The sequence below is a fragment of the Danio rerio genome, chromosome 7 (assembly GCF_049306965.1).
Source record: "Danio rerio strain Tuebingen ecotype United States chromosome 7, GRCz12tu, whole genome shotgun sequence".
Lineage (NCBI taxonomy): Eukaryota > Metazoa > Chordata > Actinopteri > Cypriniformes > Danionidae > Danio > Danio rerio.
In genome coordinates, this window is record NC_133182.1 from 37969401 (window position 1) to 37982346 (window position 12946).

Here is a 12946-nt window from a genome sequence, read left to right on the forward strand (position 1 = left end):
TGACTAATGCAGAAATAATCTCCTATTGCCTGACTTGTGGCAGAAGGTCTGGACTCCATAATTAATTTGATTAGCCAAAGACCATACAGAGGCGGTCTGACTATTAAGCAAACAAGCACATATTTTGTTGTTGACAGGAATGTAATGACGCATTTGTGCAATAACACACTGGTGTTTAAAACTTATATTTAATATTTTAGCATCAAGGCCTGAAACGTTTGAAAACTATAAATCAGGGTTGTCCAAACTTGGTCCTGGAGGGCTGGTGTCCTGCAGATTTTAGCTCCAACTTACCTCAATACACCTGCATGGATGTTTCTAGAAAGCCTAGTAAGAGCTTGATTATCTAGCCCAGGTGTGTCTGATTGGGGTTTGCAGGACACTGGCCCTCTAGGAACAAGTGTGGACACCCCTGCTATAAAAGGTCACAATAAGTGGTCAAATTAAAACAAAAATGTTATGGGGGTGGTGTCCTGTAGCTACACACACAATTATAACAAAATAGGTCTGAATACATTTTTAATTTGAGAAAATGCTTTTTTTTTAAATGACCGCCAACCTTTAACAATCTTAAGCATGTAATTTTTAAGAAAAGAAATTAAAAGAGACAATTAATTAGCTGACAATGTAATCCTTTACTAAAAGCAACAGTTTGACTGACTAAATATAGGTTTACCTTTTTATTTACAACACTTCATTTACCTTATGTGGCTCAACTACATAAGCTTTTTTTTATATAAACTGAAATAATATCAGGAGGATTGTCTTACAGCTTTTAAATAAATGTTTAGTTTATTTATAAAGTGACTGTTTAACAAGTTGTAGGACGTGGCATAAATAGGCATGGGACGATGACTGTTTTCACGGTATAACAGGGTTTGGAAAGTCAAGGTTTTAAAACTGCCAAAATTTTTTGTAATACTGTTCCTAAGGTATGACTAAGATTTTTTTATTTACATTTTTTTGGGGTTTTTGTTTTTTAGGACAACATTATCTCAAGCAGAAAAGATGCTGTTTTAAATTGTAAAGAAATAAGTGTTTTTAAAACAAATGAAGACAGCAGAAATCAATGATTCATTTTAATTTTTTAGCCTGACATGTATACTGCTCCAAAGTATTTTTAAATCTTTCAAAAAATAAAATATATTGTTTTCAAAGTGGAAAAAAAATGTTGTTTTTGTCACCCTGACATTTTAAAGGAAAATATTTTAAAGCAGTAATCACAATACCGTGATACAGTGATATTTGTATTCAAGGTTATCATACCGTCAGAATCTTATACCAGCCCATGCGAAGGCATGAATGCAATGAAATAAATAATAAAAATGTCATGAGATTTGAAACTAAAACCGCCAGTAGATGGGGTCAAGTGTTGGTCTTTCACTGAATGATTCATTTAATTGAGTTGTTTGAACAGCTGATTCATTCACAAATGTGTGAATGGACAACTGAATCATTGTCCCATATCAAAGCCCAAGATTAATTTATAATCAAAACATGGAGATGTACAGCGGCTGAGCTGTTTGGAAGCATTTTCGAGAAAAAGGAGCAACATTTGGACAACAGTGATTCTAAAACTGCATGACATCATTTGCATTTTGATTTTAGGGATAATAATAATGGTTCGTTTTAGAAACAGGGAACCTAGGATCAGCTGTAACTTGGATATTAACGGTGAAACTTGGGTCACTAAAGTAAAAAGCAAGCCCTGTTGATTGTTTTACAGTAAATATAGAACAAATGCATTTATGCATGGCAGGTACAGCATACATATAAAATATTAAACTAAATGTCATAATTTCCATTTTATTCTTTTTAAAGAATGCAAAAAGTTGCATCTGATCTACTCACGCACAAAATGACACAATTAACTATATAGTGTATATGCGGAGCTAGTGTTTTGCCTCATACTGATAAACTTCCGGTAAATGGTTAATGTGACTTTTATCCATTTTATACGGTTCCTTTTACAGCATCGATGTTGTAATGTAATTAAAATACAATCAATTAAACAGACTTTGGCATTCATTTAGTTGTTGAAGCTTAAAACAAGACAAAAAGCCATTTACACGCACACGCCCGTCAGAATTAGCAGGCTAACACAGAAGCTTCATTGAATATACTGGGGTAAAATAAATGTTCATACTTTAAAGACATAGTGGGACACTTTTCTTACATTTGGAGACCCACTTTATATCAGCTATGACTCAGCCAGTAAAGATGGCTGATTTTTAAAGAAAACATACCTTAAACGTGAAATTTTGCAATGGCATACAGTATGCCGGAAGATTACCGACAAATTAAAAGTCTTTTAGCATACTTCTGCATATACCCTATTGTGCTTGAGCGGGCTCCTTGCTACAATACTGAGTTCTGATTGGTTATTTGTCACTGTTTAGAAGTAATAAATGACCATAAATAGGTACATTTATTAATATATTTGGATGAAAAGTTTTACGTTACACACACTGTTCATCTAAACAGGATGGTAAGCCTAATTTTGTGAGCCATAAAAATGCATATATTGATGCATTTAATCTTATACAGAGATTAATTTGAAAATATAAAAAAATATATTGTGTGTTTGCAATGGCACGTGTATGAATGAACAATAACTAATCAGCTCTGAGTAAACCGTCAATCTGTTTTGTATGCTGACTAAAATGACTCTGCTGGATCCTCCCTAAATTACAGTAGTCAGGCCTGAACAGGTTTGCTAGTGCAGAGAGACGTCACACATACACAAACACCGAAAAACGTACAGTATTTGTATTTACGCCTGAATAGAGAATGCTAGAAAATTCTTGAGAGCAATTCACAGAGGCAGCTGTGCCACTCTGCTAGATTCACAAATCCTATCAATGCTTAGAGAGAATTATGAGTAACGTTAAAACTGAAAGGAAATGAAAGCAAGACCTCTGGACGTTATTACATGTGCCACTGATGCTTTGAATTGAAGCCAGGCTAAAGGGTTTGTTTGTTTAAATCACCCTTCATGTTTGCCAGTGGCAGATTATATAACATAAACGATAAACATGTACACAATTTAAAGAAATATTAAGATAAGTTGGCTAACATTTTAGGCCTGTAATTATCATAAGGGGAATTAATTGCTAAAGCATATAACGTTAACGTTACTTGTCTGTACATCTCTGTCGAGAGATGAGCAATATACTTTCTCTTCACGCATATTATAAAAGATTATCTCTAAAATATTAAACACTGAGCAAACGCTCGTCTTTATACAATTTTCTTATGTATTTGCTAACTTGGCTAACGACTTTTGAGATTCTGAATTCCTGAGGTAAATTTAACGCGTTTACGTGACAGTTTAAAGTGTATTTTAATACGGCGGGAACACTGTCTAGCGATTATCTGAGAGCCGAACAACTTCATTAAACTGTAGTGTTCTGTTCAACATACCTTTTATTGTTCATTTATGTAAGAAATCGCTTTAAAGACAGCCTCCATCTCCTCCGCGTTCTCCGTCGACGACACACGCAGGTCCCGCCTTCATTAACTTCATTAATATATGTAAATGTAATTGGATTTTGTTCAGAATATGCCATGAGGTGATTGGTTAGTATTGATAGGGGGTTATATATGCGTGAAAGAAGACTGCTGCTAAAAAAGAAAAAAAGTGCTCAATCAGCCAAAAAGAAACAATCTATTTTTCCCCGGGTCGGGTCGTTTGGTCACGTGTACATACATATATATATATATATATATATATATATATATATATATATATATATATATATATATATATATATATATATATATATATATATATATATTATTTTATTTTTAACTCCTAGAATAAATCTCTTTTTAATTTTCCCCTATCCATTTTTATTTTATTTGAGGAAACTCAATGGATGGCTGCATGCTGTTTCTGATCTTTTGCTAAGTAAACTACACAGGTTATCCATGGACAATGGGGCAGCTACAAAACTAATGGCTTCACTAAACATTGCTTGTTTTTTTTTTTTTTTTACTTCAGAACATTATGCATTTTAGTTATTCACCTATCACCTTCATACAAAACCTCTGGTGTCAAACAACAGTTTGAACCCCATGTGGGTAGCATGCAAAACAGGCCAAGTGGTGGTCGCTTATTTGACCATATGAGTGTTTCATGGGCTAAAGCATGCATTTCAGGCTACGTCTGGAGGTAGACAAAAGTGGACAAACTCCAAAAAGATTTAGAACTCGTTTACCATTAGATTAATGTAACGGGTATGGAAATTATTGTTTATAGAATTACACAAAATGTGTGTTTTACCTGAAGTGTTTATTATACCCAAGGTGTTTGTCATTGTGTGCGTCTCCTCTTTTACATTTCTGAGAAAGCTTAAGTTTTTTAATTTCCTGTTTTGCAACCGCCTCCTCCCTTTCTGCACTGACTGCACAGGGGACAGGTGGGTGTCTGCTAAGCTCTAATCAATCTTAAATCATATTTACTTTAAAAATAACTTTTGAGTCTAGTTTTTATGTATAAGGGTGACACGGTGGCGCAGTGGGTAGCACATTTGCCTCAGACCAAGGTCGCTGGTTCGAGCCTCAGCTGGTATTGAATGTTCTCCCCGTGTTTGCGTGGTTTTCCTCTTGGTGCTCTGGTTTCCCCCACAAGTCCAAAGACATGGGCTATAGGTGAATTTGGTATGCTAAAATTGACCGTAGTGTATGAGTGTGAATAGGTGTGTATGGATATTTTCCAGTGAGGGGTTGCGCAAAAAACATATGCGGGATTGGTGGTTCATTCCACTGTGGCAACCCCTGATTAATAAAGGGACTAAGCTGAAAAAAAAATTAATGGATAAATAACATTTATACCTTTATTTTCACATTTGTCTCGTTATTTTTGTGTTTTCACTTTAAGTGAGCTTTTGTTTCATGGAAGCATGTGAACACTAAATGCATTGCACTTTCCCTTTAACAGAGAAAAGCTAAATAAGGCGAAGAAACTGTAAAATCAGTGCTTTTGTTTACCTCAGGTATGTTTTGTCACTTATTGTGAAGTTGATATTATAAGAAGTTTTATTCTTGGCTCTACTCTCTGCCCCCTCCCCTTTCTACACTCAAAATGGAAGAGAGAAAAGCTAAAAGGGCGAAGAGACTGTAAAATCTGTGCTTTTGTTTACATCAAGAGTAAGATTAAAGAGCCATCACAACTGCTGATATCCGTCTGGTTATTCCCACATTAAAAAAGAAAACAACAACACGCAGCACCGGTTATATTAAGGCCCAATTCTACCCCTTAGCCCTTCTCCTTATCCCCTTGTCCCAATTCTCTTTAGCTTGATGGCGTAGGGATAAAGGGAAGGGCTATACCCCTTCGAACAGAGATTTTTCAGGACCACACTCGAAACCAAGAGGTAAGAAAATTTCCCAGAATACACCAGCCACAACGGCAGCATAGCTGCACCTGGAAGTAAGGAGATCCACAACTTAGTACTTTTTGTCATTACGAATTTTTACAATGAGCAAGCACATGTTTTTATATATATCTATAACCGCATTCATGTTTTATCGTCATGCTTTAAATGAAATGCTTAAATAAAACTCTCAAAATGTCAGGATATATAATCCATAATAATAACTCCTGTATAGCAGTCCCACAACATTCTGTCACTCGATGACACCCAAATTCACTGTCAGTGATGTCTAGTGACTAGGAATGGGCTTTTTACAGTGTCTGCTATAATGGTAATGTTGTTTTTGGTGTGTTTACATTGATAAATATGGCCACTGTGTAAATGCACAGTAAAGTTACAATCTTATTGCCACATTAGATCGTTATGAGAACATAATATATGCCTTCAGTCATTTCCTGAAGATAAATACCAGAAAATAGCACAACTGGAATCGCTACAGCAGTCGCCATCATCTGAACTCATACGAAGCAAGAGATCGCGATGACATATGATGACCTGTGCAGGTGTTGTAGTGCTGTCCCAATTCATAGGGGTAAATTTTAAAGCCCTTCCCCTTCACACTCGGTTTTAAGGGCCATGAGGAATGGGAAGAGGTGGAGGTACAAAAATAGAATTGGGATTGGGCCTAACACTGTCCACTGATCGACATAAACACAACTTGATACCGTATGTAAACCATGCTGCAAGAAAACATTACGTGTAAAATGATTTATTCTGTAACTGCATACAAAACAGAGGTGACAGCAGGCTTTTTCCTCACAGACATTGCGGTACAGAAAGGCAGCACATAATCTAAATCCATGTGAATTCAGTCACACTGTAACACTCAAAATCCAGAAAGGCGCATAGGACTGCGATCTCAGTCGAACATTTATCCCTATGCCTTCATCACACGTTTAATAAGCATTCTCACAGAACAGAAGCAAGACCGTTTGAGCAAGTCAGTTAGTTTACTGCGATGTGAGCTTAGATGCACTGGCATGTACATCCAGTAGCGAATTTACATCTTTAGATGAAAGAAGCCACAGAGCCGTTTGGTCAAGATAGAGAAAGCAATGAAAGTACACTTTCATGTTAAGATGAATGAAGTTCAGTCATTTCACTTTTGTTCCCTAGTTTATGTAAACATTCCTTAATAACTTTCATCTGTAGCATATTATGAAGCTAAGGAAGGCCCATCTCCAACATCCACAATCTCAACTCAAGAGGCAACAGCAAATCAACACTGCATGTCAATATTTGGCATTTAAAACACTTGGCAGAACTTAAAACTAAACAAAAAATCATAATAATCCACAAAACGCAGACTCAAATGAGAATAGGGTCCGTGTATCATCCGTTCATTTGATTATTCCTTTTATTACGGAAAACGAAACATCAGAAAAACGATGAATATTTCGTTGTTCTGTTTATTCTGTAGGCAGAAAAAACGGAAACTCATCTGTTATTCTGCTTATTAACTTAAAACGACATATTAAAACAAACACAAAACCAAAACGAAATAATGAGTCAAAAAATGGTCCGTGTACGGTCCGTGTACATTTTGTTCATTTGTTTTCCATTTTCAAACGGAATAAAGGAAATGGAGAAAACGGCCGTTTTTCCGTTTTTCTTTTGCTCACGAGAAAACGAAAAAACGAGATTTTGGCTGGATTTTCGTTTTTTGGTTTAGGGTAGGAAAACGGATAAACGACTTTAAAATTCATTTTACACATGTAGGCGGTGCTGAAACGCCCACTTTCCTCTAAATGGTTAACCAAATCTGCGCTCGTGACGTCACCCTCAAAATAAAAGCCTTACACGCAGGCTTTTAATTATTATTATTTAATTATATATTAACTAAGTTTACATATTCTATCATTTGAACCACACACAGTTAGCAGGCTTACATTCATTGCGTATGTATAAATTAAATAAAAACGTAAAGCAGTATTCTTAGACTTTGTCTTTAAAATAAGGTCATAGTTCACTGCCAAGCTTCTTGCTGCTGTGCACCTGATGCAGAGCAAAGATAGCCATTTCCGAGGAGCACCTGGTTAGCATGATTGTTTCAGAGCAAGGGCTTTATAATAATAATAATAATAATAATAATAATAATAATAATAATAATAATAATAATAATTATTATTATTATTATTATTATTATTATTATTATTATTATTATTATCAGTTACTAGTGTTTTTATTGTTTGGTGTGTTTTTTTTTCTTTTTAATAGTTGTTAGCAGAACCAGAATAAGAACACTTTGGGCCCTGCTATAGAAACAAAGGGTACCATTTGTTTTCATTTATTTCTTCCTATTTTAATTATATATTGTAATTATTTATTTGATAATTAATACTATTTTATTGCAACGCCAAAGTAGACCTGTCTTATTATTTTTTTTATTAAATTTGCTTTTATTGTAGGCTAGATGGCAGGCTTTAAATATTTTAAATAACATTTACTCATAACCTTACTAATTCGAGAGCCGAACCTAAAAATGTTTAAGTGCAATAAGCCTGTACAATAAAGGGAGCCGCAATGCATATTTCTAGCGCATTCTTTCACTCAACAATTATTGCTGGAATAATGAAATAAATTTCAAATTAACTAATTAAACACATTATAGTTGATAAAAAAAATTGTATCTAGTAGTTACCGACAAACAGATGAGCTCGCTACATGTGCGTTGCGCTAATAATTTGACATTTGCTCTTCTTGAGAAAGTGCTACAGCGGGCCCTGCTATTTCACATATAAGGTTAGTGATACGTATTTTAAATTAGTATTGCACATTATTCATTCATTTTCTTGTCGGCTTAGTCCCTTTATTAATCTGGGGTCGCCACAGCGGAATGAACCGCCAACTTATTTAGCAAGTTTTTACGCAGCGGATGCCCTTCCAGCCACAACCCATCTCTGGGAAACATCCACACATACACACACACTTATACAGTACGGACAATTTAGCCTACCCAATTCACCTGTACCGCATGTCTTTGGACTGTGGGGAAAACCGGAGCACCCGGAGGAAACCCACGCGAACGCACTACACTACTGAATTAGACACACAATCTCAAAAAAAAAAAACTTGATGCTTATTTACATTATCTAAAGTCATTTCTTACGAGGTAGGATCTGTTGTTGTATTATATATTTTCGTTTTAATATGCAAATAATTTTCTTTAATTTGTAATAGGCCTATTGTCCCTCATTGCATAAAATAACCTGCCTTTGTATTCAATATGTTTGTAAATTGTCCATCCAGTTTGACGCAAGCTAAACAACATTTTGGCCTGTTTTGCTTATTAAATGAGTGATTTTCACGGAGAAACAAATCATCCATCCACACAGTTTTGTATAGGACCCGTGTGAACAAAAATATACACTTCATCATAGCCTATAGGAAAATGTATCTGTTTAGAACCAATTTTTGTTGTATAATTAAAAATATTAAAAATACAATAAAAAAAAAGGAATAACATTTGAAGTGCAATGCTTCAAAGATCCAATACGCTGCATGCAGAGCCAAAACAAAAACTGGTTTGTTTGTTTAATAAAATAATAATATGAAACTAAAGTGAAATAGTTCCATAACCTGTATTATAACTGTAGTCACCCTAGATGACAAATCATCCGTTGCGCCGGTCAGTTTCACCTTTAATCAAGAATGTGCCAGAACCAAATGAGAATATTTACAGATTACCTCGGAATGAGACCTCGGTCTGTGAAGGATGCAGAACGCAGAAACTCGTTGAGAATGGAGATGCATGTTAGATGTTTTATATCCCTTTAGATATTGTAAATAAACAACAAGTTTTTATAGAGATTGTGTCATGTCTTTTCTTTGACGCACGCGGTGAACAGCCCCGAAAAGGCGCCTTTATTTAGCCTGTAGCCTAAATAATAGTTTAGATTTTATAACATATAATGTTCCATTACTTTAAATGTATAATGTTTTTTAATATTTATGGATTATATAAAATATATAGTTTATATAAATGCGCTCTGATCATTCAAGGATCATAATGCGTTGCATATTCTTCTTATTCTTCATTGATCCTTAAATTGTGTAGCTATATTTTATAAACTGATCGTTTATAAGGACTAAGCTTTTAATAACTGTAATTCCTCGAATTGAAAAGTCTTGATTAAAGAAAAAGAGAACTTAATTCGACATATGCATATAGTGCGCTTATTTCTGCGCGCATCGCGCGCTTTACCGAATTATCTTTTTTATTCTTTATGCACTATAAATGCATCTGGCAGCACCGAAAAGAGCAAATGCCAAGTTATTAGCGCAGCGCACAGACAGCTAGCTCGTCTAGTCTGAACCAGGGGTTTTCAAACTATTCATTGCACACCGATCCCATTGCATTTTATTTAGGATAAACCACTTATTTAAAATTAATTAATTAAAAGGTGCGTACTCTCCAATACACCACTGTAGTGTCATAATATTTAATAATTATAATTAAGATAGACACCTGACCTCCATTTAATAAACAATTTATTTGCCATACTCTGTTAATTTGAAGTTTAAAGTTTAAATCATTTATGTTAAACTTAAATTATTTAAAAACTTAAAAAGACTTAAATTTAGTCATTTAAGACATTTTAGGTCATAAGTTTACATACATTGACCGTTGCATTTAGTAGGCCTATTCTGGTCTAAATAAGCTTTTTGCATCTTAGGAGTTTACAAACACAAATTAAGCAGTTTATACGTACATTTAATTTTACTTTGAAATTACTTTTGATGCAATAAATAATCCTAAATAGTTGAAAGTGTTAACATATTCTTGAAATGTAGTTATTTTATAACTATATTTGCCAAGAAATAATCCACTTTACCACTGTAAAGCAATGCCCCACACTCACTAGAACGGAAGAACCTAGACTGTATGATATGTTCTGTATGTAAAATAGAGAAAATAAGCAAGATGCGCAGTCTCATGCAGCCTTAGTGAAATATAGCGCGTCACAGCAATGAACTAAAAATAAAACCACCCTTGAAATGCTGGCGATCTTAATTTTTTCAGCCTACACTGACTGAGAATAATGTTGCACTATTTTATTAACAAATAATTAGAATGTTTTTTTTCCCTTCAACACATTCATCATTACTTTTGCCTGTGCAAGTTTTTTTGCGCGCGCTTGAGCGCGAAGGCATCTATTTTCAGGTGCAAGATGCCACTTTGGGTGGCACCAGCACACTCTGCCACACCTGTGGCTATGTCCCTGCTACAATAATAATAACAACAACAACGACAAAATAATAACAAAAAAAAAAAAAAAAAATAAGACAGGCCTACTTTGACGTTGCAATAAAAAAGTATTAATTATCAAATAAATATTTACAATAGGCTAAAGGCATATATTAAATTAAAATAGGAGAAAATCCAATAGAAACAAATGGTACCATTTATTATAGCCCCATGCAGGGTCCAATGTGTTCTTACAACCATTGAATAACTAAGTAAGTAATAATAATAATAACAATACTAATAATAATAGGCCTAATAATAATAATAATAATAATAATAATAATAATAATAATAATAATAATAAATTATTATTTTATACAGAGTAGGCTATTATTTAGGCCTACAATAGCTCTGAAACAATCATGCAAACCAGGTGCTGCTCGGAAATGGCTTTCTTTGCTCAGCATCAGGTGCACAGCAGCAAGAAGCTTGGCAGTGAACTATGACCTTATTTTAATGACAAATGTCTAAGAATACTGCTGATTTACGTTTTTATTTAATTTATACATACGCAATGAATGTAAGCCTGCTAACTGTGTGTGGTTCAAATGATAGAATATGTAAACTTTGTTTATATATATAATTAAATAATAATAATTAAAAGCCTGCGTGTAAGGCTTTTATTTTGAGGGTGACGTCACGAGCGCAGATTTGGTTAACCAATTGGAGGAAAGTGGGCGTTTCAGCACCGCCTACATGTGTAAAATGAATTTTAAAGTCGTTTATCCGTTTTCCTACCCTAAACCAAAAAACGAAAATCCAGCCAAAATCTCGTTTTTTCGTTTTCTCGTGAGCAAAAGAAAAACGGAAAAACGGCCGTTTTCTCCATTTCCTTTATTCCGTTTGAAAATGGAAAACAAATGAACAAAATGTACACGGACCGTACACGGACCATTTTTTGACTCATTATTTCGTTTTGGTTTTGTGTTTGTTTTAATATTTCGTTTTAAGTTAATAAGCAGAATAACAGATGAGTTTCCGTTTTTTCTGCCTAAAGAATAAACAGAAAAACGAAATATTCATCGTTTTTCTGATGTTTCGTTTTCCGTAATAAAAGGAATAATCAAATGAACGGATGATACACGGACCGAATAGGCATCCATCATTTTGTTGGTCCCAAAAGTTGACAAGTTTAAAGGATGATAATAAGGTACACGTTATACTAAAGAAACTGTAAATATTAACATGTCTTCTTGTGTTCCCTCTGCTTGTAAATCTGAGGCTGTGTGAGTGTGTGAGACTAAAAGCGGCCGGCCAGCTCAGTCAACCCAAATCAGTCTAAATCCAACAGGATCAAGGCCACTATGACAGCAGTACCCAAAAAAGTCTGAGTGCAATACTGAGAAGCAGTAATTTCCTTCGGTGAACTCATTTACCCATCGTCTGTGGTCTGTTTCCCATAGGAGGATGACAAAGTTCAGCTCTTTTTCATGTGAGAAGCATGCATGTGCTGTACGTGTTGCTGTGTGTTAGGAGAGTTTCAGGTCTCCGAATGCTGCCAAAACAAACTCGAACATATCAGAGTTAGAAAGAATGTGCAGTTCTTTAGACATGCTCTAAAGATTCAAATCCAGTTGCAATAAAACATTCTTGAATAAAACAGAGATCACATATGTCCGGAGTCTGTGTGTGTTTGTGTGTTTGTGTATGTGTGTGTGAAGCTGTCAGCATCTCAGCTCAGACCGATGCCTTGCTGTTTGCTGGAATCTGTGCACACAAAGAAGGTTTTGAGTTCTCCTTTGCCCTTCACATTGATCAGGCCACGGCACTCACAGGAGTATCCCAGATTCTGCAGGACAATTGACGTCTCCTCGGTGACCTGCCACACAACATGTGTCTTAGCAAACACTGACTGCTATTTATTGTTTTTTAAAGGTGCAGTATGTAAGTTTTACGCCTAGTGGTTGAACTAGATATTGCTCTCCTGGTTCAAAGCACATGCAAGCGCAGGTTGCCAGACTGACAACCCCAACAGGACTGTGCCTGACTATTGAGGCTAAAGGCTGATTTAAGACTAATTTAAACCATGTCCTACATAAAAGCAAGTGCACGTGATCAAATTAATATTTTTCTATATTTAAAGGAGTTTTTGTCCTAACCAACATCTCAAATATATATTTTACAAACAGCGTCTATTTCCTGCAGCTGAACAACAGAATAAACAGACCATCTCAGGTATACCTCGTGTGCTTTATTCGGTGGTAAATGCTAATAATGTGTGTTCGAGTGCCATTTTACATAACACTTATTGTCATACTGC

At 35.0% G+C, this 12946-nt stretch overlaps 2 protein-coding genes across 28 annotated transcripts in view; both read right to left on the bottom strand.

Moving 5' to 3' along the window:
- Window positions 1-3496, bottom strand: part of nkd1 (NKD inhibitor of WNT signaling pathway 1) — a 177096-nt gene extending 173600 nt beyond the window's left edge. For all 3 annotated transcript variants that reach the window (XR_012382523.1, XM_073907132.1, XM_073907130.1), the window contains exon 1: window positions 3424-3496. The gene's annotated coding sequence lies outside the window, so the exon portion shown is untranslated. The remainder of the gene's footprint in view (window positions 1-3423) is intronic.
- An 8215-nt stretch (window positions 3497-11711) lies between these two features.
- adcy7 (adenylate cyclase 7) overlaps window positions 11712-12946 on the bottom strand; it is a 91499-nt gene continuing 90264 nt past the window's right edge. For 19 of the 25 annotated variants that reach the window (XM_073906965.1, XM_073906957.1, XM_073906963.1 and 16 more), the window contains one exon: window positions 12205-12505. In XM_073906965.1, the coding sequence (XP_073763066.1) occupies window positions 12359-12505 (147 nt within the window). In that variant the 3' untranslated portion in view covers window positions 12205-12358. Of the gene's footprint in view, window positions 12506-12946 lie in introns of all 25 variants that reach the window. The other 6 variants (XM_073906954.1, XM_021477572.3, XM_021477571.3 and 3 more) reach the window with 2 other exon arrangements.